This window comes from Zonotrichia leucophrys, chromosome 2 (genome assembly GCF_028769735.1).
Source record: "Zonotrichia leucophrys gambelii isolate GWCS_2022_RI chromosome 2, RI_Zleu_2.0, whole genome shotgun sequence".
In the NCBI taxonomy this organism is placed as follows: Eukaryota; Metazoa; Chordata; class Aves; order Passeriformes; family Passerellidae; genus Zonotrichia; species Zonotrichia leucophrys.
In genome coordinates this window covers 53,823,872-53,851,457 of record NC_088171.1, presented here as the reverse complement: position 1 = coordinate 53,851,457, position 27,586 = coordinate 53,823,872, and the positions used below count along the sequence as shown (strand labels likewise).

The 27,586-nt window shown below is 39.8% G+C and overlaps 1 protein-coding gene across 7 annotated transcripts in view; it reads right to left on the bottom strand.

Moving 5' to 3' along the window:
• The window catches only part of GLI3 (GLI family zinc finger 3), a 206,547-nt gene that overhangs the window by 56,165 nt on the left and 122,796 nt on the right, over window positions 1–27,586 (bottom strand). For all 7 annotated transcript variants that reach the window (XM_064705024.1, XM_064705029.1, XM_064705027.1 and 4 more), the window contains 3 exons: window positions 15,173–15,378; window positions 10,158–10,304; window positions 2,112–2,313 (listed from right to left, as the gene is read on the bottom strand). In XM_064705024.1, the coding sequence (XP_064561094.1) occupies window positions 2,112–2,313; window positions 10,158–10,304; window positions 15,173–15,378 (555 nt within the window). The remainder of the gene's footprint in view (window positions 1–2,111; window positions 2,314–10,157; window positions 10,305–15,172; window positions 15,379–27,586) is intronic.

The following is a 27,586-nucleotide window of genomic DNA, read 5'->3' as shown; positions in this document are numbered from 1 at the left end:
ATCACTGTTTATTTTGGTTTATATAGACAGGTTCACACAGGAGAAGTTAAAAGGCACCAACAGAGGTGAGTTGCAAAGCAGGAAGAAGAGCTCTCCCTTTCCTTCCTATCAACTGAGAAGAATGAAGTGTACATTTCCAACTTTGCATGATGAATGGACATACTCTTATCAAAGTGAAAAAAAAAAAATCTTAATTCAAAATCATGTGAAATTTTGTATTATGCATTCCTGGGAAGTACGACCAGGAAGGGCTGAAAGTTTTGCTCAACCACAGGCTGAGTCACACAAGCATTGCTTTCTTCAGTGACACCAGTTCACAAGACTCACTTTGAACACTCCCTAGCATCCTTACTCAGTCTTTGCTCACAACTCCCTCCAGTTCCACAACTGTTTCACCAAAACTATTCATCTGACTCCAGCCTTGCTTTGGAAGAGTAAAAGGAGAGAAAACTCACTCCACTGTAGAGACTATGCCAACTTTCATGCACTATTTGCTTTACCAAAGCTACAAGCTATGGGAGAGGAGTTTAGTTATTAAGTGCCATCCCATCCCAATGACAGTGCAGATAGCACAGCTCCACACAGTTCCATGTATCTGACATATGTGGTTCAACTGCTGCCAGCACTGACATAAACATTCCATAAACTAAGGAGCTTCATAGCTGGCACCATGGCTCCACTGACTGCCAAGCTGCATTGAGAGCAACACCTGTACCTGTGAGATACCACACAGCTACTCAAGGACAGAGCTATGAAGCACAAGTATTTAAAAGTGCTTAAAAAGGAAAACAGCACTTACACTAATGCCAATATTTGCAGTGCTGTCACTCTCAGAGTTTGTCAGGCTCATGGTTTCTAACACACCAGCTGTGTGCCCCATCTTCTGCAGGAGTGAAACCCCCCCACAGCCCATTTTTGAAGCTGTAAATGTGTCATTTTTGCCACAGAGGTGTTTCATGGATTTCACAGAATATTCTGAGTTGGATGGGACCCACAAGGCTCATCAAATCTGACTTTTTAAGTGAATGGCCCATACAGGGGGTCAAACCATGACCTTGGTAATGTTTTGAACCTTGCCTAAAATGGGTGCCCCATCTCAAGAAACTGCTGCAGGGACTTGCTCCTTTGCTTCATTGAAAATTGAAGGTGGAAGCTGCTGCTAAGCCAGGGCCCAAAAGCACTCTTTGAGGGTTATAAATGCAAGCCCAGCATTTTCTAACACTTTGGAGAGGTGGGGGATATTGTTTTAGAATATCAAAGGAGCTTTTTTCAGTTAACATATAGCCATGTCACAATTACAAAAATGTTCTGCAGTTGCATCTCCATTTTTCCTTGTGCAGTTCTTAATTTTCTTCCACCCCCTTTTTTCTTGTTACATTATTCCTTTAGTTCCCTCTCCTTTGTGCCCTATTTGCTTCCCTTTTCTGCACAACTTCTGTCCATCTCTTCATTTGTTACTCTGCTATTCTGCATCCAGAACACCCATTCCTGACTGTTTTCTTGCACACACAAGTGAAACAGCCAAGTGAAAATCACAGCATTTCTGATGACAGTACTTCCTTGTATCAAAAAAAAAAAAAAAAAGCCAAAGAATGTCAAATCTTTCAAGACATGAAAACATGAAAAAAAAAATTGAACACCCGAAAGTTACAGCCAAACATTTGGATTGAACAGTACCACATTTCTCTTTCTTACTTTCTGATGATTGTAATGTAGGAACATTTCACTGTCCATCATATCTATGGGCAGAAGAACCCAAGCGACTTAAGTCACAAACCTATCCTAGAGTTTCTTCTCTGAAAACAGATTACTGCACACACAAACACACACTGTTCCTGCTGGTCAGACAAAATATTACCTGCACTGGAAAACAAGAGGCCAAAAAGTTCCTTGTGGTTACCTTTCTGAGTAAGAAAAAATTTTTTATACTTTAAATTAAGCTCCGATTAACATACATTATAGAAACTGCAAAATGCACATATTCACAAAAAAAAAAAAAACCAAAACCAAAAAAACACAAGTAAATTGAAGATATGAGTATATGTTCACATTTGTATGTGTGTGACACATAAATGAGAATATACAATTCAAGTAGCAAATGCAATTCTTACCTTATTGCACTTGCAGACAAGTGGCCATAAGAACCACTGGCTGACGAACTGCTACGAGAATTATTGAGAATGGTGACCAAGGAATTTGGAGAGGTCCGAATCATGGTCTGAAGGTCAAAGCTGTGGTCAGACAGGGGGGAAATGGACAACGTGCGCTTTCGGCTCGGTCTGGCCGACAGCCTCGGGCTGGGGAACCTGGCACCTGGTATGGAAACACAAACAATTATCCACAAGGACTTCACTGGATTTATTTGTTATCAGTGATGGGTAGAGGGAGACACCAGCACACTGCGACAAGCCCGCTCTCTTCATTTGTGATCTACTGGCCACGATTGAGGAAAATTAGGAAGAAAAATCTTTCTTCCTATGGCTTACCTCAGGGGAGCTCTGTTTATTAATGTGCAAGCAAAATGATAAATGGCTAAACAAAAGGAAAAGACTTTTATGAGTTATCCCTCTCATTTCTGGTGATTTATGAATCTGATGGCTTCTTAGACATTCACATCATTAATTCAACCATGAGCAATGAGACAGTGGTTCAGATCTGGGATACCAGCAAGCCCAAACCCACAACACTTTAATACATACAACCAAACCTACACATGTCAAATAGAAATGAAGAGGCAGCTTTCCCTTTGTTGACTGTAATTCTGCCAGGTGGATATTGGATGCAAAACTAAAAATCGGGACTGAAACAAACACTAAAAGGGCCAGCTCCATCAGCAGAATTCAGATTGACATTCAGAGCATTAAAATGAGAAATAGTAGGCTTTATTTGAATTTGTCCAAGATCCCATGATATTCTTTTGTTGGGGTATATAGGGGCCTACAACTGCTAAATTTCTTTAAAACTGGAGACTAGACTTTTCAAAGCAGCAAAGTGAAGGCAAACATACAGATACCACTTAAATAAATACACATTACATGTCTAAATTTTATGTCCTGTTCTGAAAATCTCTGCCTCTTCTGATCTATTTTACCATATCATCCCAACTCTCTGCAGTCCTGACAGAAGATATATCACCTTAAATTTATTCCCTTTATTTAATTATTTTCTATCTTGTTTGAAAGTAAGGAGAGAATTAGCTTCCCCACTGCACACTGAACAATTTCCTTTAACAGTACTGCTGCTTCTAGCTTTTTAATCCCTTTAACCTGTAGTAAAGGACTGAATCCTAATGATCATGACAGCCAGGGTCATGCAGGTCTTGGGTTTGATGCCTACTTTACAGCTACTTCTCTTGGAGTCCCTGACATTCTCTGTAACTTGCTAATAATTCACAGTTGGCCACAAGCATCCAGTATAGGTCTGACATTCTTAAAATCTTTGTGTCCAGGATTTTTTTTTTGCAGGGTATTTAAGCTTACATGTCTAAAAATAACCAGGAGAAGAGCCTAAATGACTCTAATTAGACTCATCTCAAGATCAGAGCTTGATAGAATCTATTAGTATGCTTTCTCACACACCTGAGTGAGTTTCCCTTTTTTTGTGCATGCTAGCCAAGATTTTAATACAGTATTGGGGCTGCCATGGCTGCCATGTTATTGCTGTTGTGGCTGTGTGATCAGACCTCCATTTATAATCTTATCCTCTTTGGCATCTGGGTAGTACAGAGTTTTGTTCCTTCCTGCTCTTTCTCCAGAAAAACCTTAGCTATACAGCTCCAGTCTCTCAATAAATATTCAAGCTCTTGATTAATCATTTAAAATTTAGGTATAGCCATTTATTTATTTGTAAAACCTACCACATGCTATTTTTTGAAATCTGTTTTATCTCCTTTTTAGGAGCTTGCTATTGTACTGTGTCTGATATTTTATTAGTGCTGTGCATCATGTCTTTCAAAGGCAGAGATCTTTTACTTGTGCTAAAGTAAGAAACAACAATGATCAGCAGCTATAAGAAACTACAATATATCTAACAAGGAAATACAACATACATATCATGGTAGAACAAAAATAGTAGTAATTTGCACTTGCACCTTTAATCCACAGTTTTTCTCTGCTGACTGTTCAGCTGGAATGAATTAAAACAATGCCTCTGAAGTTAGTGCTTGTAATGTAATTTACCCCAGATGAGGATACAATTCAAGTGCTTTATCATGGTTTTACAAGGGCATAGCTAAGTACAGACATTATACTCCCTGCAGTGCCCTGCACATTCTCAAAAACTGCTGTGACTTCCCTCCTCCTCACCCTTTCTGGACTGAACCAGTCTCCTTTCCCCCTTGTCGGAGTCATGCTATGGCTCTTGCATGTCTGCCCACTGCTTGCTACACCCTCGCCTTGCCTGCCAGCTGCTGCCAGGGCATCCCTGTGTCCACTCTGGATGCACCACATCTGTGCCAGGGATGGAGAAGGACACCCCTTACAGCTGCCAGGGGCAGCACCAGGGCTGGAGCCACACACACAGCAGTCTCAGGCTTCCTCTGCTCCTGCAGGCTGCACCTCTTTCAGGCCCCATCTAGCTCTGGGAATTCAGCAGCCCCCTCCATGTACCTGGGACAGGAACAATCTCCTGAGGGAGATTTTGCAGGATCCTGCAGAAAGGGAACATTTCTGCTTCAGCCAGGCAAGAGTTCTACTGAGTCTGACCACAGGAGACAGGGAGTCAATTCAAGGGGGGCCATGACTTCTAAAACTGAAACTACAGTTGAATGGAATTACTGGTTTGCCCTATCTTTGTGGTTTAATTAGGTCTCACATGCCTAAAAAGTCTTAAGCATGAGCTGGCCACTCATTCCAGGACATTGGCTTAACAATTCATTTAGCATAACATGAATTTGTTAGTATGCTACTACAAAAAGGAATAGGTCACAATTTGTCAGTGTCTCTGATTACTAAACCAAACTTTCCAGCCTAGCCCAGCTTTTATCTTAAAAACAAACACCTCAGTATTTATTTACCAATTTGAGATGTTCATCTGCTCACATTGCTCTCCCATCAAAGTATTAAATTCCCTATTCAATAATGCTTTAAAATCAGAAAATGAAGGAGCACTGATTCACTAAAAATCCATTTACCTCTGTGGAAATGCTGATAGAAAAACATCAGCTTTGGCAAGGCACGCAAATGGAAGCTGACAGTGAAGATTTGCTTAAAAATGTCACCCTTTTGGAGTAGACATTATAGAAATAAAAAGTCAGTTGTAGACAGTAAAGACTTGAGTGTGCCAAAAAAAATCCAGCAGGTGTCAGAAGAAAAGATCTTATTCTGAGGTGGAGATCAATTCTAAAATAACAGATATCTATCTTCATCATAAATTTCAAAAATGGAATATGCCATCCAGCAAATTTGCCCATGAATTTGATTTCTGAGTTGAAGTTTTTAGCATTGCTTAATCATTTATAAGGCAATCTTCAGACATGTATCATTTATTCCCTCCCTTTAAATCAAACTTCGTCAAACCCTTTTTATTCCCTTCCTTTCCTTTAAATCAAACTTCTTTGAACATGTCTCAGGTACTAGTTTTTTTTGAAGGCTGTGAACATGGGACATTTAGGGGGAGTGGGTTTAAAGTCAAATCTTTCTTTCTTTCTTTCTTTCTTTCTTTCTTTCTTTCTTTCTTTCTTTCTTTCTTTCTTTCTTTCTTTCTTTCTTTCTTTCTTTCTTTCTTTCTTTCTTTCTTTCTTTCTTTCTTTCTTTCTTTCTTTCTTTCTTTCTTTTCTTTCTTTCTTTCTTTTCTTTCTTTCTTTCTTTCTTTCTTTTCTTTCTTCTTTTCCTTCTGCCTTCCATTACAGACATATAAAAACTTTGTTTTCACTTTCATAAAGTTTATAATAAATTTTGTCTTAGTTTTCAAAATGATAAATCTGTCATCAGGATGAGAGAAGAAGGAATGACTTTGATACTACACCCTCATTCTCCAACTGTGCTTTGACAAAGAGAAACCAAATCCAGTCCAAAGCTTCTCACTCTGGCTTAACTCTCCAGGCTGGTGTTTTGGTCTGGCTGAGATGATGCTCATTTTTCCCACTGCAGCCCTCACAGGGCTGTGCTTTGCAGTGGTAGCTGGAAAGAAGTTCTGGCTGCTGCTGAGCAGTGCTGGCCCAGCCCTGTCTGCCAACACTCTCCCCATGAGCAGGCTGGAAGTGGGCAAGATCCTGGGAGGGGACACAAGCAGGCCTGCTGACCCAAACTGGCCAAAGGGATATTCCCCACCATGTGATGTCAGCTCAGACATAAAGGCTAAGAAAAGGAGGGGCTGAGGGAGCATTCATTAATTACAACGTTTGCCTTCCAGAGCAACCCCTCCATGGGCTGGAGCCCTGCTTCCCAGGAAGTGGATGGACATTGCTTGCTGGTGGGAAGTAGAGAATAAAAATTTTTGTTTTCTCTTTGCTTCTGCACATGCAATCTTTCGCTTTTGCCTCATCTCAGCCTACATGTTGTTTTCCATCTATTTTTCTCTCCCACATCCAGCTGAGAAGAGGGACTGATAGAGCAGTTTGAGGGGCATCTGGCATCCAGCCAAGGTCAATGCACCACAGCTCTTTAGGTCAGCTGGGTCAGAGTCTCTAATGCCAAAAGGAGTAGGTCATTATCAAATACCTTTTAAAAAGAGAAACCTCCTATTCTGAGTGAGGATAGACAAAAGTAAATCTGAGTGAGGATATTATTAATTTGGAATCTCGAAACTTCAGGGAACATGCTTGTGTTCCACTGAACTTCATTCAGGAGAGTAGAACATACTCCCCAAGTGAAAAATGTACCTATCAACCCAAATTAAAGTTGTTATAGTGCTTAAAGACAGTTTTGGCATTCAACATCTCTACCGCCACAATTTCAGTTGTTGCTACTGTGGTGATGTCAGTAACTTCCACATCTACTATGCCCCTTTTTTGATGCTACAGTTAAAAGTAACAGATAAATCTGACTTTTTTAGAACAAGCAAGAAGATGGCAAGGCTTGCTCAGGGTCTCTGGCTACCAAAACTGAAGGAAAGCTTTATCGCAGAAGAAAAATTTGGTCCAGTTTTCATGCCACTCAGGACAGGAGGAAGAAGAATTACAATGAAGCAAGCATAATCTTGGTTTTATTCTTTTGCAATGTATTAGATGGTTCATGGACAGTGAAGTTCAGAGCTTCCAGAAGTCTACTGCTCCTTGGATAAACAATTCTCCCAGTCTTATAATCCCCATCTGAAATCAGTGTTCCAGCACCACAGAGCAAAACAGAAGACCCCAAACTGCACATACTGTATGTAACACACTTTGGAAGTCAGCGTGTGCTGGTGTTGGAATTGTTGTTTGCACTACAGGAGGGGGTAGAGATTCCAAATTTCTGTGCTAGAGGCTGTATAAGCCCACAATTAGGAGACAGACTTGCTTCACAAAAGAAGAACAATGTCTTGCTTGTATCTGTTTGGTTGCTGTGTGGGATAAATGAGCAGCAGCCTTTCAGTCAGTTGAGTCAACTTGATCAGAATTTGATAGCAGATAATGAGGGAAACTACTCATGTGTCTTCTGCTCCCTTTGACAAGACTGGGCAAAGGCAAAAGACTACTTTTAAGATCACCACACAAATCTTTAAGAAGAAAGATCCATACAAATGGCACTGCTTCCCATTGATCGCTGTACTTTGTTATTAAATGCATACACAGGCATTCTTATTGGGGATTTTTATGAAGTCTTAATATCAGCTTCCTGCTAATTGTTTTGTTCTTGTTTCTAATCTAAAAATCTGACAAAGAAGAAAGGGGTTTTCTTTAGCATGATGAATGATAGGACATTCAGATTCCTACTTAATGACAATTAATTTACTGTATACCCATGCAAGTTAAGATAGTTTTAATTAGTTTTTACAAAGTAAAAGGGTACCTTCATACTCTATTTAGATAAAAGCAGCTATTGCCTGACTAAACACATTCTCATCAAATACAGAAGGTGAGCTGAGTGACCTTACTAGGATTCACTCTTATTTTAATTCTCTATTTACTGTTTAAAAATAACCCATTTGCATAATAGTGCAGTTTTTGTCTCTAACTCTGAAAAAATGCCTAATTGAAAAGTTGCTGGTATAATTAATCTCAAATGTGTGATCTTAATTTTTAAAAACAAACACAAAACAAATTAAAGTGTGCATTTCAAATCTGTCTTAGTCAGAGCTGGTGAACACAAATATCCTTATTAAAGATGGTGTTTAGGCACCTTTTATGAATGGGATGAAATTATGGGCAAAGGTCAAAACATTTCCTGTTAAGTAAGAAGTGGAAACATTCTTGGGATGCAAAATATGGAATTCTATGTAGATCACAACATATACAATCTCTACTAACACATGAAGATCCTTCTGCAAATGCCATTATTTGTATGAGTACTGCAAAGTCTTCTGGTTTTTTCAAGTCTTCTGGTGTATATATATGTATCTACCTTTCTAAAGGCTGAATAAACCCATTAGATCAAATCTGCATCCAAGAATGTGGTTTGGTACTGCTACTTACGTGCATTCAGACACATTCTCTCACAGTAGGAACCAAACCCCTTGAAAATTTAAAATATCCTTGCTCATTGCAAGTGAAGTTTGAATAGATGACCTTTAAAGTTCCCTTGCAACCCAAACTATTCTAGGATTCTATGATCCTTTTCAAGGAAGATGTGCCCATTCATGCAAGCTGGGGATTTGTCCTTGCAGCTGGAATGCAGCAGCAAATGTACATCACCTGAACCACGTGTAACAGCGTTTCCATTCTGCAAGCTATTATCAGTAGGCATTCAGTGCTTTAGCAGTGTGCCTCATCTTTCCCTATCTCTCTCAGAATCCAAATCAGGAAGTATCATATTCTTAAGCTTTCAAGTACCAAGTCTGCACATTAATTTCTGGTTTAAGTCCAAACTACTTTTGTGAGTTTATTGTGTTTCTGCAGCGTGCTCAAGGTATGTTACTGTGAATTCTTTATGCATGTTACTGGTGTGGTGAGACTGATAATAGAAAATTAATTTTGAAAATCCTTCATTAGAAGGAAACAGAATGAAAAAAATCTTTCCTGCACAGTTTCACAACTGTCTGTCTTGCCTAACTCTTATAAAAATTATTGGTCAGTCAAGTACTTCACACTCCAAAGCATGTGTTCTGCAGGGCTAGCTATATATATTCCTATATTCCTGTGCCTTCCAGAGGGAAACCTGCCAACACCCACGCTCCTTGAGATCACCAACCATGGTGTGCAGCCAACAGCAGGAAGAAGAAATCACATGTAAACAAAAAGTTTAAAATTCTACAGGAAAGTAAGGTTGCCTAACATTATTGTATTGGTCTGTACTACCAAGCAAATGTCAACACCATCACCTTTTCTTGCCACCATTTTTTATTGCCCCCATCAGAAGGAACAGAGTACATCCTGAAAAGCATGTAAGCATCTATGACTTGAGGGGAATGCTCTGCATAATCCCTTCTGGTTGATCAAAAGAAGCAGTAGCAAGCAGTTTGCAATGGGGTCCTCTCTTTTCCTCCTTCAACAGAGAAACAGAGACAGATCAGAGGACTGAAAGATACTGAGTGGATAAAGAAGGCTCTTAATATTATGGAAATGTTATGGAAAACTAAGTTGAGATCCTTAAGAATTCAGCAAACTGCTTCACTTTACAAGTGGTCACTGGTCTATTGGTCTGTGATACACAACTTTTAAGTGCAGCTAGCGCTCTCTGAAAGGTATGCTCTCCAAACAGAAAAACAGATGTAAACCTTCTGTTAACAGAGAGCTCATCAGGGAAATCAGGGAAATACTCAGCCCAACTATGAAATTGACTTACTGATTGCAAATAGAAAAGGACATTTTCAAAAGCACTCAAGCCCTGCTAGAAATAAAATTTATAACCTGTTTTCAGGAGCAGTCCTGCTCCTCTCCCTACTTTCCTTCAAAGTTTACTTTTAGGCTTGACATAACCCTTGTGCCTTTGGCAATCAATTCTCTGGCCCTCCAGCCTCATGAGGAGGCTTGTGTCGACTCCCACTTCTCCATCAGCACGGAGGCCTTTTGGGTCAGGCTACGAACAGCCCACGTGGCTCCCTTTGCAGGACCGTCCATATTTCTAGAAAATACCACTCACTGTCCATGGCATGCAGATATTCCATATGCAGAGCCCCGGCTCCCGCAGTGGCAGCTGAAGGAATGATGTCTGCGTACGGGCTGCGCTGGCCTGCCAACAGAGCCATCTGATGATAATATTCAGCTGGGCTGACGCCAGCGTGTGGAGCTAAAAGAAACAACATAAAAGGACCGTTAATGACGTAAGATAAACAAGAAGGAAAGTTTTATCACATTGCCGGTTTCTCTGGCCATTAAAACAGCTTGTTTATTTTTTAACGTAATGCAATGTCTGCACTATGACACCACTGGTCAATATATTTCAAGCAATGGTACTGTAAAGATGCCATTCAAAAAAACAGCAAGGTCTAAAATATTAATGATCTTGGTGATCTCATATTTTTGTATTTATTATTAAGTGACTCAAAAAAGTGACAGGCTGACAGCAGTGGAAACTAGTATGATTTATTTAGTGACATAAAAAAGCAGGAAAACCTTCCTAGCATTTTATTCACATTTACCTCATCCCTGGTTCAAAGGAATCTGTCTCTAAGGTAACAGGGCAGCTGAACTTCCATAAGCATTCAGGTATCTGGAGTCTCTAGTGAGGGGACTAGAAGATTCTCCCTCGCCATGTCCCTCTGCGTCTATGCTTAGGAGCAAACAGGGATAAAGCATAATTCCAGGACAAATAATAGCTGTCCATGAACAACACAGGGTCAGTTTTTCAGGAGGACAGACTGAAGTCAATAAATGCAACCATCCCATCCTTCAAAGTTCACGTATAAATATACTTGACACACAAGCCTATTTGCAGAGTCAAAACCACAGACTGATTAGACTCTACATCCCATCAGCAAGGTTATTGTGATGCAGTCCTCTGATAATGATTTGTATTAGCTGTTCTCTCATTTAAAAATAACATGAAAGTTTCCTGTTCCCCTCCAATTTTCAAGCAGGTTGTCAACTAATGGGAAACCCTGGACAAATACAAAAAGTTGACAGCACTCTAAGATCATCTCCTCTCAGCAGGCTTCAGGTGCTACTGAAGGTAGAGGATCATTTCATGAGCTTGTGTAAGATGTACTTATAAAATAAGCTGGGCTCCCTCTCCTTGACCCTGACCCTGACCTGCCATGAAACTTGAGATTAACCAGAGCCCTTCTCTCTGGTCTCTCCCTGTCCCACTTGCAAAACAGTTTACAGTCTGGTCACCACAAGATGGTATGCAAGCTTGCCTAAAACACTTAGGGCTCCTTAGGTTAATGGGCTGCACCCCAAGCTGGTAGACCAGATTATTTTTATACTCTTTCATATCATTCAATGAGATTTTTCTTTCATCTCAGCAGCTGAATCTTGAATGAAAACAAAATGTTGGGCTGAAATTCTCTGAATATTGTTACCTACTCAAAACCAAAGATAATTTATATTTTCATTAGAAAAATCAGATCCTAAATGCAAACCTTATAAACAAAGAATCAAGATTTACACTTTTAATGTTCTTTTGAACATAAACAAGGCATTGGAATTTGGAGAAAAGTTAATTCAGCAACAGATTGCTGAAGTGTATAGTCTGCCTTTATTACTATCAAATAAAATGAAAGAATGCGCTTTTGATGTTAAATATAACATATAAGAAAGGGTGATGAAAAATAGATGTATGTCAAACATACATCTATGCATGGCATAAAAATGAGCTGAAATAGAATAAAAGTTGTTGTTTTTTTTTTCCAAATTACAAAACTTGTTGGTATTTTTTCCAAATTACGAATTGATTTCACAATTAATTACAATCTTTCCACTTTCTGTGAAATGGTAAAGAAATTAATCAGACCAAATTTTAAGAGATGTGTAACTCACACTGAATCACTGATTTTAAAGTTTTACAGTAGTAGGCAACCATGGTATATTTCCAGACAGACTGAAAATACTTCCTGAGCTTTCTGACATAAGTGTCTGGGTTAACTAACAGTAACATTGGCTGCAAACTTTGAAATTAACTGCTGCAAAAAACGTAGTGAACACATAATTACTAAATGTTCCATATGCCAAGAAATGTTCTGGTGCTCTTAAAAGATTATTCTTTACTGCCCTCCCTCAAACATAAAAAATTAGCCTAGTGAATGATGTATTGCATCAAGGGCAAATGAAGGGTAAATGGGAAGACCCGCAGCCCTGAACTTTTTCCTGTTTATTCCCGGGTAGCTTCAGCTTTGTTCCCGTTTTTCTATAAGTGAAGGCATTTGCTCCCGCACAGTAGGCACAGCTGAGCTCCACTTGAGCACTTTCCTCTACACAGACCAATTCCATCCTTACCCCTGCTCCAAATCCTCTGAGAAGTCCTCAGCTACCCCTGACCCACCAAATCTGCTGGCTAAGGACAAGTGACAAGAGTTATGTTCCAGATTGTTCTGGCTCCTGGCCATCCTCAGATCTGTGAGCTGACAGACTGAGCCCAACAGTACATTGATCTAATTATCTAACTGTCCTAAAGCAATTAGGCGGCAACAGAAATCTCACTATGGCTTTCAGAAGAGCAATAACAACTTCCCAGGTTTCATAGTTCAAATGCTATATCTCTTAAGCCTTGGTGTCCTTTATGTTATCACTACCTTATGTGCATGTACCCCTTTAAACCACAGGAGTGTTTCATTTGCATTCTAGACGTGATCAAGCCATGATTTAGATTCTCTGATCCCAGGAACTCACATCTGGAAAAAGGCATTTTATTGTATACCTGATTGATCATACAACAGACTATGGATTCCAGGGAACAAACCTGCAGCTTTTCAACAGCATGCTGTTTGATTGAGATATCTTCAATGCCTCAATCAAGTTACTGTATTTTCATTGGATGCTGCCAACACCAGGGCTGTGGCAACTGATCAAAGATGAGCTGTGAGCCTACAGGAAGTTTAGTAACAGGTATTTGTTTAAAACCTGAAGAGAGATGCTTAAGCTAGTCAATTTAGCATGTACTTATGGCAGATTAAGGCAGTGTATACAGTCAGCAATCAAAACTTAGGGGATGAGCATTAAGAGAGAGTGTACTCAGCTGTACTGTCCACACCTGAGTGTCTCAAGCCCTCTAAAAGCCTGGGGAATCCAAGCTACATAGGCTGGTGGGAGAAATCTGTCTTTCTGAGGTGGAGTTAAGGCAGGGTATTTCACAGATCTGACACCAAACACCTGCACTGCAGACAGATGAACCCTAGCACCATCATAATTATGACAGAGCTCCAGACTCAGCTGCTAACATGCCAAGTGTAGATTTGCTGGGGAACTGAATAGTTCCTTGGGGTTTCACTACCTGCAACTCACTGGACTACAACGGCAGAACAACCAGAAAAATCACACATTTCTATACTGTACACATCTACATTTAGGTGCCAGAATCTGAAACCAAATTCTACCCTGTGACATCTCTGGGTGTTTCTGGAGCATCAGTTGGTGCTGGGTGAGAGAACACTAAGTGCCTTCATTTTCGCAAGTGAATCCAGTGTGGTACACCTGAGACCAAGACTGTATACAGCTTAATGCCATAGGTGGTGATAGGTCATTCACACCTTCCTTTATGTGCCAGTGGAACATAGCTTAAGCATAAATGAAATTCTGCAGGAATGGGACCTGAAGAGTATTGAAGACAGCAAGGTATTCTGCACATTAGCTCCTGTGAAAAAGCCCAGATGTACACTACAAGAGTTTTCCCAGTATATGCCATTACTTTATAGCTCTGTCATTTTTGTCCTGTATCTAAAGCTCCAAAGCTCCTGAAGTTAAAACTTGCCTTTCAGACAATTCAATTTTTTTTCTTAAAAGTGTTTTTTTCTAAAAAAATACTTCTGCTAAAACAAAAAGGGTAGAATCAGGAAGAATTCATGCAACATCCAAAGTGCTGCTAAGAAAGCCCTATGTGCATGCCATATACCTTGACTGACAATAGGTCATTAAAATTTATTCTCATAAGAATATGTGCCCATAACTAATGGATTAACTGTAAAGGTATATATTCTTATAAACGAGGATTAATTAGTTATCCGTTTGGATAGGGTGCACTGCTCATTTTTCAAATTCAGCTAAAGGCAGTTTAACTCTGGTAAGTTTCTGAATTCACTGGGAAGATCTTTCGCATAGTTAAAGCACCAGTTTAATTACCTTTCTCTACATAGTTGATTCTGAGTATGTTATATTTTAGTTCTCTTCAGTAAATGCTACAATTTTGAAATGTCAAACTGCTTATGCTTACCCACTATTGAAAAACCTACTATAACAAAACAGCTTGTTTTTGCAACTCTGTTGATGGCTCGCTTTGGCAAAATTCCCACTCAAATGAATAGGGCATGTGCTAGAATAACGAAAAGAGTGATCACAGGAGTTCACTTCAACCCAATTAGCCTGAAAAGTAAAAGCCATGGTTATACCAAGACGTAAAGCACTGAATTTCAAGTATACTGTCCACCATTTAGATTAAAAGGGACAATCTTGATCATCAGCCACTTCTACATAAGCATCATTTAATTTGTCCATATTGTTGGCTAGGATAAATAGAAGTAATTCTACAAAACTTTAACAGAACTATTGACTAAATGTAACTAGTCAGTGCATGCTTTATATGATCGAAAAACACTATTTTAATTAACAAGCCTTTTGTGCCTGAAGAACTCCATGGTTATATGCTGACACACAATCATAAAGAATCTGACTCAATTCAGTGCAGGTACAATGGATTTTTGGGAGATCAGAATTACACCCCATGTCAGCCCCACAAACAAAAGATATCACAAGACATACACCACCCTTCCAGCATAAATTTTGAATGAGGCAGCTTTTCTTTTTTCTTCTCCCTGAAGTTTCAACATTTGTGAGATGTACAAATGAGCCATCATCGGCTGATGAAGTATTGAAACATTTATGACATAATGAATATGTCTGACAAACCTGGTGAAGCTGCTTTGAACAAGGGGGAAAAATGTTGACAAGATTAATATAACTTCAGTTGCTACAATGACAGAAAACAGGAAGCCTGTCTGAACCCACCGTCTGTTGGGCTGAGTCCGCGGGCTGCCGAGATCATGGAGAGGGATGGGCTGCTGTGCAGGGACCTGATGTAGTCCATGTAGGGGTTAATGTATGGGTGAGGGGTGCTGAAGGGAGACTCTGAAGTTGCAGCAGGATTTCGGTGCGGGGAAATTCTAAGGAATGGAAGCTCTGAGTATGTTGGGCTACTAGATAAGGCAGAAGGCCTGGAAGAAACAAAAGGAAGAAAAACAAATTTGTTTTTTTATTTATATTTTTATAAATATAAATAAATAAATAAATAAATAAATAAATATATTTTATATTTATATTTGTATTTATTATTTTTATTTTTTATTTTTATTTTATTTATTTATTTTTTTTTTATTCTTGTTTCTTGAAGAATAACAACTGGATTGCACATGTACTGAAGTCAACTGCCTGGAAAGAAAAAGGTTGGGAAATTAATTCTTCTCTGTCCCCATTATTAGTAACATTTCTCTGACCAATTTTAACATTACTTTATATTTGGCTTAATCTTTACACACCTCAATACCTTTCCCCAAGGAGTAAAGGAGAAAATCGCTTCAATTAGTGAAAAATATGCACACTGTAGTACACAGTAATTCTTACTGCAATATGAAATACATACTGAGATTCAGAATCATTTACATCTTCAAAACCATGTGCCTATTGAAAAAGGAGCTTTGAGAGCCACACCTGCAACCATGTCCTTCATTTGACAGTTTACTCTTTCTTAAAGTGCAAGATGGCATGTTTATACAGAAATCACTTCAGGAGTCCCAAACTTTGCAAGCCATTAAAACAGATGGGTTCTTTGGAGCATTTTAATTTTGTTGTTGCTGCCCCTTCCCATGAAAAATGCACAGAACTTGGTGGCAGAGCAAGAAAGATTGCTGCATATGTGTGTTTTTAGTATGGCCCCAGTGACCAATGTTTTTTATCAAGACCCCATTAATTAACTGCATCATTTTTGTGAAGGGAAAGCTTGCTGCCCTCTCATGCTATGTGCGATGAACCAAGGCTTAAAGCTGACAGAAGACAAATAACCCGCCATAACCTCCCCATCATCCCACCCTGTCGATAGGACAGTGTCTGGGCTCTGCTTGGAGACTTTTTCTCTCACAGCATCCCATCTCCAAAGGCACTGGAAAAAGTTCAAATTTCATCACAAGGGGCTGGAGTGCCTGCCCTTGCCAACCTGCTCTTTGGCAAAAGACAATGATTAAGCCTGTCATGCATTTGCTGTAGTCCAACTGGCTGACCCGAACTAAATGCCTTTTTGTCCCTGTTTTTCCAATTAATTTAGCATATATACAGCATAGACACAGGCAGCAGCTGTGAGAGCAGTGAGGGCAGCCTGTTCCTTTGATGCTGTTGGCTTACAAAGAGTAATCAAACAAGAAATGTATTTTTTTTCCCTTTAACATACACATATCATGATCAATGGAGGTAGTTGTCATCACCTAAAAGGCCACCAGAACATAATCTTACATAGGAGCCAATTCTGCCCTGCCATCAGCTCGGAAATGCAAGCATATGAGTGGGACAGTGATCAAAGTCATGAATTCCTAACATGACGCCAGCTTCCCTGCCACTAAATCCATGAGGGCTTGTAAAATCTGAGGAATGAAGATTTCTCCTGATGTGTTTTTCTCCCTCTTTTCCCTTTCCTATCTGACCTTTTTTGTGTTTCTTGCCCTTCAACAGCTTTCTGCAAGGTAAGCCTGTTTAGCCTTCCTGTATGAAAATCACTCCTAGCTCCAAAGTTTGTTAGGGAGCTGCATTTTGTGCTAGCAGCAGGTACCAACAGTGCAGTCTGGCACCTGAGCAAATGACCCACATAAAGCCAAACCACTCGCTATCATGCTTTCAGCATATTTGAAATGCACTGAGAACCTGAAACCAGAAACTACTTTCCACCACTGTGCAAACCAGACATCTTCTTTCCTCAGAGAACTTTTTGTCTGCATGGCTCAAAGTAAAACTTTGTTTTACAGTGGAAGTGCATCTTTTACCTTGGTACTATGAAACCACACCAGATGTGAAATATTCGTTGTGTCCTGATTCCCTATGAGGCCAAGATTGGTTGGCAAGAGCTTTAAAAATCATGGTGATGTAGGAAGCAAAAGTACTACAGCTGGGTATCACATTACAGAGTGAATTTCCTATCCTGGCAGTGAGGAAAATATAGAAGTACAGCAAATTTAATACAAGAGTAACAAAGAAACTAAGTCTGGATGTCATTTTACGAGAGATTCTTTTTAAATGTGATCCCAACTCATATTTAGAAACATGAAGAGCATGCAGACAGGCTGGGACCCTGGCCTTATCTGGTGCATATTGAACAGAAAACTCTTTAAATGCTTATGCAAGAAGGCTGAAAGTCTGTATCGGCCTCAGTGATTCACTCTCCAGCTGGCCAACAGCCAGATGCTGCCTCAGGAGCAAGATTAAGAGCCAGGCTGTCAGCTTCTGCCTCCAGATCCTGCAAGAGCCATTCAAGGACACCAGGACTCAGCTGCTCTTCTCCTCCTCAGCCCTGCCTCTTTCTCTCTCTCCTCTTCTGAGTTCCTCCGTTTTCCTAGGATGCTAGGGAAAGGACACTGACCTGGGTAACATCAATCAACAGCAGACATATAAACAGTATTATCTCAGGCAGAAATAAGGAGTCATCAGATTCCACAAAGAATTCCCAGCTCTGGACTCTGATGTTACCTAATTTCTCTCAAGCATCTGATTTTAACATGCTGCTAACTTCTGTGCTCACTTTCAGTTCTGGACTTCTCTCCCTCCTCTGTGTTCACAGACTCCCCTTTCCCTACAGACCCATTTTCTCGCATGCCTTCCTCATCTGCTCTCAGGCCTACAATTTGAGTCATCCTGATTTATTCTAATAAACATCACATATCCTTCCTTCCCCTCTGTGATTAAATTTCACTGTGAACATCTTTCACAAGTACTAACTCCATCCTTCAAACTAAAATGCAGCTTTTAGAAAGGGTGCCGCCACCCTTACTGCTGCTTTGCAACCTCATTGTTGGAATAACCTCCGTCCTGTAAGCAGCAAAAAGTACAGCCCATACAGCCCAGGAGTGGCTCTGCAGATTCTCATTCAGTGACAAACAAATCAAATCTCGAGATGTGGGTGGCAGTCCATCCCCATGATTTTTATTTCACATGTAGAGAATAATAGAATGGTTTGGATTGGAAGGTACTTTTACAGGTCATCTAGTCCATGCTGTCATGAGCAGGGAAAGAAGCTGGGACTCTCCTTCAAACTCAGGACCCTTCAGCCCAGCATCCTGCAACCTAGCCATGCATCCTGTTGAATGGTGTTCTGTCTTGGGTCTGAGGCTACTTCATGGGATGCAATGAGGCTTCAGCATGAGAAGAGGCAAGGAGATTTTCAGTGATACTGCTTGACAATTTATGCCTCACCTGTAAACCATGGGAAAGCAGAACTTGCCCTCCATTTTCTCCAGTGCAGGGGTTCTTCAGTTATACAACATATTCAGACCACTTAAGGGAGGGAGCAAAGCAGATATATGCTCTTTTCTGAATCAGGACCTCTGTGTCTACTTCTAGAGACCCTGCAAACTCAATTCAAATTTCATACAAAGCTGATCACACTTTCAAGACATAGGTGAAGGTCCCTAGGTGTGCAGGTAAAAAAGATCCTGTGGCTGTGTTTCACCACTAATTTTTATCCTGGTACATTAGGATGATTTAATTATTTTCTCAGTAACCTTGATTATATCTACAACCCTGAGGTAAATGAGAAGGAACAGAGAACAGGGCTAGCTGTGAAGACATCTCCCCTAGAAGGCCTTCCTGTTCACTGTTAAGGTGCTGAAATATCATGAGTGCCACACAGCTTCCACATGTAACACAGGACTTCCCACCCACACCCAACCTGCCAGTTTCTTCCTGTCCCAGCTCCAATGCTCTGGGGAATCTCAGCTCGTGAATGGCACACACGTGCCGAGGCAGGGAGATCAATGTAAGGACAAACAGGTGTATTTTTGCCTATTAGTCATGACATTTCCTTGATGAATTGTTGCAGAGGTGTCTGCACACTCTTAAAAATTTACATAGTTACACCAGCTCAGCAGCTGTGAACTGCATCGGCTGTAGGGCAAATCACAGTGTGGGTGAAGCTGCTTTTTTTAAAAAATGGGGTTTTTTTATGACCATAGCTGAATCATAGGTGAGCTATCTGTGGGATTTCAGTTATTACTTATGAAAAGAGTGTCAATTTGTTTTGTTGCTAACAGCTTCAATAGATGAACTCTGTACAAGAAGACTGACTAGCAGTAGGTTTAGATTTTAACCACCACAAAAACTGAATCAAATGCAATTCCCTTTTCAGCCCATACAGCCCTTTTTTAACTGGTGAAGAAAGATCATGGGAATCTGAGAGTTGATGAGGCAAGCATGAGCAAGTTATACCTATTTCAAAATGATCTGCATGCAGAAATCATTATCTAGTATTATCTTGAAGGATCACACATTCCTTCCGCCAGCAGAAAAATCTGAGATATGGGGACTCCTATTACATACTTCAGTCTGTTTTTTGTACTTGAGCATTTGTCAGTTTTACAAAGAGGAAGACTAGATTGCCCAAATTCAAATCCTATCTCTTTCTTTGGTACTAATGGAACAGCTAACTTGAGGTGAAGTGTTACTGCCTGGCTATGACTAGAGGTGAAAGTCCCTGGGTAGGTTAGCCAGCACAGAGCTCGCTGACTGTGGATCCTTTTAACCACCCTCTCAGTGCTCAACTAATGGGATTAGAGGATCATCCCAAAGTCCATGAAACTATCTTATGTGGATTCATGCATGTAACTGAGTTAGGAATTGAGGAGGGGGGATGGAAAGAAAAGAGACCCAGTTCAGGGTGCTGGGGAGCAGCAAAGTCCAGCTGCTCCCTAAGAAAAGGCAAGCCAGGAGCCACCCATGGGCAATGCACTCCATGCCACCAGAGCTGAGTGACCAGAGTCAATCACGAGCCTGAGACATGGCAAAGTGACAAACCAGGTCTGGGTTGGGCCAGTCAGGAGCAGGAGACAGGGACAAAGACAGGTCAGGAGACAAGTTACACCATGGCTCTGAGGGCTCTATCCAGAACAGCTCCCTGCAGGGCAGACCCTGAGCTCAGCCAGGAGCAGGACCACAAACTGGCACTACTCTCAACACAGGTCAGGCAGCTCAGCTAAAAAGGAATTCTGGATGCATGAGGTGCTGGTAGAGGTCTCCAGTGAGGCCACTCAAGACAATTACTGCCAATTAGTGGCCTCAGGGTACTTACTTGCTTTGCAGTGCTTGAACTGCTTTAATACATGCCAAAATATCTATACAGTGAAAACTGTCCCTGTTCTTGTATCTCTTGCAAGTGTGAAAACTACAGTGCATAGCACAACCCCCCACTCGTCACAGGCATTCTTCAATAGCAATGTTTTCTGGAAGCACATGTAAAGCCACTCAGAACAGTCACAAAGGTCTGGGCCACAGGAAAAGCTGGACTACTATTTTTGAGGTTGGTTTGGTGTTAGAGATCTGCCATAAATGGTTTCCAAACAACTTTAGGCTGTGCTTGGACATAAACCTCTTCTAAGCACAACCTATCTAAAAAAAAAAAAAAATAAGGTGATTTAAGCTCTTTCAGATTTTAAAGGAAACTATAACTCCAGGACTGGAAATCTAAATGCCAAGTTTTGTCCTGATAAAATTTTAAATGGCTCTTTTATGAATCTGTTGAAAAATACATTTATATTGAAAACAGCAAGTGATCCTTAACTATAACATTGTAAATATGACACTGAGCTGAGGTTACAGATGGAACAATAATCTATCTCACAGAACAAAGCTTGTCAACGAAGTGGGATGAAATATTGTAACATAACCTAATTTATTATTGCCTTTTCATCCATCTTGTTATATTATGAACGTGTCAAAGTTCAAACCCCGATATTTAATCATTTAACAGTACGTTTTTCAATGCTGGAGCAAGCATTGATGGCATAACTCTCATACCAATGATATCCACACTGTTTCTCTGATACCTGTTCAATTCAGTCCTGCCTGGAGAATAGAAAAATATTAAACTCATTAAACTGCCTATGATACTTTTCTTTTATCTTTTTCTTTTCCTTTTTTTTCCTGCAATAATCATCTGATGTCTGCCCACAAAACATTAACACTTATTTCTAGCAGAACCTGGAAGATGAACAAACAAGGACTTTCTTGGTATGTGGTGACTCCTATTCTAAAGCATGTGGCTCAATTCCTTAGGTAGTATCTCCCATGTTAAATTCCTATTGTTTACTTAATACCATAGTTGCTTGTACAGACTGACCCTTCAGCACCAGCAGCCAAAAACTGGCTAATAAAAGGTTTTTGTGTTAATAAAGTTGAGCTCTGAGATTTCAATGTAAGGAGATTGAGGCCAGCACTGAGCATTTTTCAAATGCAACCCACAGTTCTTTTTTCACTTCTCACTGAATTGGTAAACAATCAAACTTATAGATACATACTATGGGAAATCAATAATATAATTTTTAAGACTTAATTTTTTTTAAGAAATTCCAGCTTCAAACAGGCACTCCATTCCCCTAGAATCACTCAGTGTCTCAAAGCTGCTCTATCACATTCTTGGACTTAGGAAAACTAAGCAAGTAATTATGAACATTTTAAGAATTATTTGAATATATGGAAATGTCAGAGCACATTTCATATAAAACAGCTCAAGTGCTGCAAAAGACTAAGCACTCTTAGCTATATTTTCTGAATGGTGAAAATGAACAAAAAGGAGAACATGAGCATGTTTTTTAAGTCCTAAAACAAAAAACACTCTTGATTTCCTGTATAATTTTCCATGTTTCAACACCTAGTGAATATTTACTCACTTTTCCTCCAAAATTCACACTGGAACTGTAGTCAGAATAGGGAAGTAGGTCACAGAATCTGATTTGGTAGCAAACTTTCATTCAGTAGATACATGTACAAATAAATCATGAGTGAGTTCATGCCTACATAGTTCACAAAGAAGCTAGATCAGGTTTAAGGCAGACAGGCTCTGGTTTGGTTTCCATTATTTATCTGTTGTCCACCTTGTACAAGTTTGTTGCCTTCCTGATCCACTCTTTCCCCATCTTTAAAACTGTGGTAAAGCACTTGGAAAATGTTCAGTATCAGTTCAGTGGGAAGGTCACATCAAGAGATCCCACGTTACAAATATTTTCTCACTGAGGCAAGGACAATGCCTCACAAAATGTATGCAGTTCTGGTAAGTAAATTCCTAAAATATACAAATAACCTCACATGGGGTTAGAATAAAAAGTTTCTCCCACATAAAGTTAAAAGGCATCATTGCAGAAAAAAAAAAAAGGGACACAAATGACTGTCCAAGAGAGGTTCATGGTTCAGGAAATCTGCACGACAATTAGGCATTGACCAACAGCAAAAGAATATTACTCTGGTTCCTCTTTCCTTCTTTGGGAAGTGTTAACATTATGTAGTTACAGTTAAAAATTGACTACATTAATCAAGCACTAAATCCTTAGTCAGTGACTGTATTCCTATTTTTCAACTGATGGACTGCCTGAACATAGACTCAGTTTTTTTATATATACTGCTACTTACAAGACTTCATAAATAACCCAACTATCAGCTTGTGGATTTCCTCAAGAATAGCTGATGCCATGAAAAGCAATGAATATTCATTCTGTTATTTAACACAAAGCTGTTTACATAAGGTCAGCAGTAACACTGGTGACCTTCAGTCCACAGTAACACCTGTAGTGACTACAGCAAGCAATTCCTGCTTCAGATGATACAGTCTTGACTTGGGAGTCTTGACATGCATTACTTAAATGTGTATGCTGACACAGTTTTGACTGTTTAATTTCCTTCATCATGAAAAATGAAAATAAAACTATCTACTGGGCTTCCAGTACTTCTCAAGTCAGTCTTCTTGTTCTCTTCTTCACACGCACCTGCCTCTCCTTTTCTTCTTCCATCCACCCACCACTGTTGCTGCCTCCTGTTGTCACTGCTCTGGGAACTGTCAGCTGCACTGCTCTGAAACACTGTCCACTTGGCCTTTGCAGTACAGAGCATCCCAGCTTTCCTCTCCTTTCTCCAAATCCTTCTCAGGATGCTGCAAGAAATCAGTGACTGGAAAGAGGACTTTATGCATTTACCTGGCAATTCTTTGCTTGTACAAAGAAGGCAAACATAGAGAAAAGTAACCAACAATAACTACTCCCTGCAAATGCCACTTGCCCATTCTAGGCTTCTACCAGAAGTTTTCTGGCAAATTTTGTGGCAGCTGTGTAAGCCTCCGAGTACCCAGCTTGGTGCCCCTCCCAGGCAGAACATTTCTGCCTCTGGCCACTTCATTGCCCAGTTTCAGGAAGCCAGAGCAAAGCTGTGAGACTGTAAATGGGGCAAAGGCACACCACCCTGCTGAGGGAGAAGGGATAATCCCCAGGGTGAAGAAACAGCTGGGGCTGGTAAACCCTGAGGCCATCAGAGCTGACTCACCAGAGTTCCTTTGCCAAAGACTGCGAGCTCTTCCTGGCAGAGCTCCTTCTATTTGCACAACACTCAGCAGAGCTCCCATCCTGCACAGAGCTGTTGGACACTGCAGTAATGTAAACAGTAAATAAAAGTAATGCTAACATGTGATTTCCATCTCCTGCTTCTGCTAGAGCCTTATCCAGGCACTGCCTTCCTTTGCTGAGCTTGCACTGAACCATAAATAAAGTAAGACTTTATACTTTCACAGGACAGCCCAACCCCAGTGCTGGTAAATTTTTCCTCTCCTGTCTTCAGCTGGTTCCAAGTTTATAGATGTAAATGTAAATGTAATGTATTGTGTAAATGTAATGTATTGACTTGTACATTAAAAGATGGAGGATAATGAAGCAATGTTGCATTTGATGCAGAAATCATCATCATGCACATAAAATAGATGCACAGGACAAGAAAGTGTTATTTGAATAAGATTGCCATGGACCTCCACACACTATTTCTCCTTCAAAATATGCTGTACTACAAAGTGCAGCAGGAAAATCTAAAAGCTCTACAGCCAACTCATTATCTGTTGTTAGTAATAACAGAGTGGGCAGTGAAATTACCAACTGCATTCCTATAGCAAACTTCTCTGCTCTGCAATTCTCCTCTGATGCTCTAGAGGTGGTCCCATTTGCTATTCAAATTTTAGCTTCCTCTAGGCTAGGCAGAGCCTGACATCCCTTCCAGTCTTTAACCAGAGACACCATCATATCAGTATGTAGACATATATAAATCTGGGCTGCATTAATGTACCCCTTTCTTGCCTCCCTTGCCGCTCCTCTCCTCTCTCAGAAAAAGTGGGTCAAAGGAGTGTCAGAAGCTTTCTCACACTTAATGCTGTTAAGTCAGCTAATTGAATAAACATTTGTTTAACATTTGCTCCTATTTCACTAATGCACTGTGAGAATGAGAAGAATTTTATTCCCCTTCTTCCCCATCCTCCCCCTTCGTCAGGAGTGCCACTAGCTGTTATCGCAGTGACTAATGTGCTGTATGTGGCCATTATAGTCCTCAACTCTGAAATTACAGCCAGGATGAACGATAGGCTCTGCCTGTATGCTGATTGGAGTTGGATGATGATTGATTAGAAGAAAGTCAGACTACGTAGCCATGCAAAAAGAACTGCACTAAGCCACAAGCTTAAACACTAAAGAGCATTTCACCACTGCCTTCAGAGCTATTAGATGTTTTCATATGAACAACATTTCTTACATCCAGGTTTGCGCATTTTATCTTTATTCTTTCAAATACTGAAATTGCTTGGATAAGAGAGTTATATATTTTTTTAATATATATTTATATATATATATATTTATACACATTTCTAAGAGTAGCCTGAACTTTTAGAGGAAATTGAAGAGGCTTTGTGTCAAGTACAGCTAAATCCAGCCTTTCTATATCAAACCCCTGCTAGAAAATTACTGTGCAGATGATAAGGCTGAAAGATATAATAAAAAGTGACTCTACTCAATTTACACTGCAATATTGGTATGACTGAATATTTTTCATTCAGGTGACTGATAAAATCACTAAACTGTATTGCAGATAAATAAAGGAGGCTTCTGTCAAGAATAAACACCATTAATCATGAAGTCTCACCCTCTGAGTGGCTGTGCTATGCAACTGCACAAATGCACCATCACAAGTGGCATGTGACCCACTGCCTCCTTTCTTCCCCCAGCTCCCCGGTGAAACCATCTTCTTAGGAAACTTTTCTGCTGCCTTTACAACATTTGGAAGCCCAGGAATGTCTTTTCCTTTCAAGTTTATACACAACTGCAACTGCAACTGAAATAAATTTTAGTGGCAATACATTCAGGTAAAAATTGAACCCACAAGACAAAGCGAAGCCATGCAAACTGTGGCTGCATTGCTGTAAATCCAGCATTATAGTAAAAAGCCTGTGTTTAAACTGGTGAGGACGAAGTCTTTATAATTCTAAAGCTGAAACAAGTAGGAAATTTTTCCCCCAAGCCTTCTTCCCATTTTCTTCCAAACCCACATTTTCTTACTTTTTTTTTAAAGTTTTATAATTTTTTTATAATTTAGTTTTGCTATTTCCAAATAGATACTGAATTTCTTTTTGAACATACAAACATAAAATTTCTTAACATCATAAATCTACCTCAGTAGAATCTCCTTCCTAAAAAGCAACTTATATGCTAAATAATGGACATGAGCTGAAAGAAACTTACCCAGCAAAAGCACAGTCATACAAAAAGAAAAACAGACAACTTAGGTAACCTTTTTGTAACCCGTTTTAGAGCAAGTGATGATTCAATAGTGGCCATGTTATTAAGCCAGAATGAAGCAGTGCCCTACACACTAATGAGGTTAAAAAATGTAGTTAGGTCTTCATGTTAAAGGCACTTAGCAAGCAGCCTGCTTGGCAAAGACCAACTGTGTTGGAGCAGAGGACTAATCACACAGGCAGGAATCAAATCGACTGGAAGAATTAGGAGACTTGCGGCCCCGAGGAATGTAATTCATGCAGAAAAGCAGTTGTCAGAGCGAGGCCAGGGAACTGTGTGGGAAGAAAGCAAAATAAACAGCTCAACAAAGAAAACAAAGACACTCAAATAGTGGCTTTTCTAATGCTTGAGTACACTGAAACTTCAGTGGGTGCGTATGACAAAAAAGTCATCAAAGACAACCTCTATAAAAGCAATATACCGGTAAATAGTGAACTGGTTCAAAAACACTCAGAAAATGCCTGTAGATCTTTAAAGATAACCTTGGCAGGACAGAGAAGTACATACATACATGCATGCATGACTGGGAGAAGAAGAAAAACAGCAAAATGGTACAAAGCTAAGAGAGTTAAAATGATTTCTACAGTTACTCCTCATTTCTCTCTCTACCATTCACAGATGAGAAGAGGATGCACTCTGCATGCAGAGAGTGCTCCTGCCTGTGTGCAGCAATACTCTCTGTGAAAAAACAGCATTGCTAATTAGGATCCACTCCCACAGCATGAGGACCAGATTACTGCATCCACCAGGGGGATTATCTGACCAGAAGGAAGAGCTTGAGGTTCGTCCTAAATCTCAAAAAAAACTTGTGTGCAACTCATGGAAACTTTTTCTCATGATGGGTATGACCCATGACAGTTAAATTAAATTTTGAAATTAACTGATATATGAATCTCACAAACACATTGTTCTCTTGAAAAACAGTATTTTTAATTAATGTGTTATTGCTCTCATAATTTAGTGGGTTTTTATTTTTAGAGAATGAAGCTTTTATCACTTTTAGTACTTTGGAGCCTTTCTCCTCATCTCATTCATCCACTTATGATTTGTCTAAACCCTCCCTACCTCAAACACAAGAATGCTATGCTCACTACTGTTACAGGAAATTTTAGCGTCTCTTCTTCCCTTAACTCCTTCCTCCCATTAAGGCAGGTGTTCCTTCTTCTGGAAAAAGAATCTGACAGTTTCTCACATTACCTCAAGTGAGCACTGTCCTCAACATCGGTTCTGTGATGCTAAGAAACACTCTTTTCCCAAATTCAAAACCAAACCAAAACAAATCCTTTCATTTCCAGTGCCTACTGTAAGACATGTTCACAATATTACAAAACTGCAATTTGGGGAAGAAAAAATATTTTCTTAATTTTTTGATAAAATAATAACTTCACTGTTTAAAACAAAACCAAGTCAGCAATAACAAAAGAGAAATTCAGGAACTGAATATTTCTCCTACTGCACTTGCTATGCATATTTGGTTGTGAAGGGAACATTTGACTAAAATTCTGACTTTACAGGACTACAGTCCTGACAAAACAGTGATATGAAGGTTCAGCATTAATCATTTCTGTTGAGGTATGGTTGG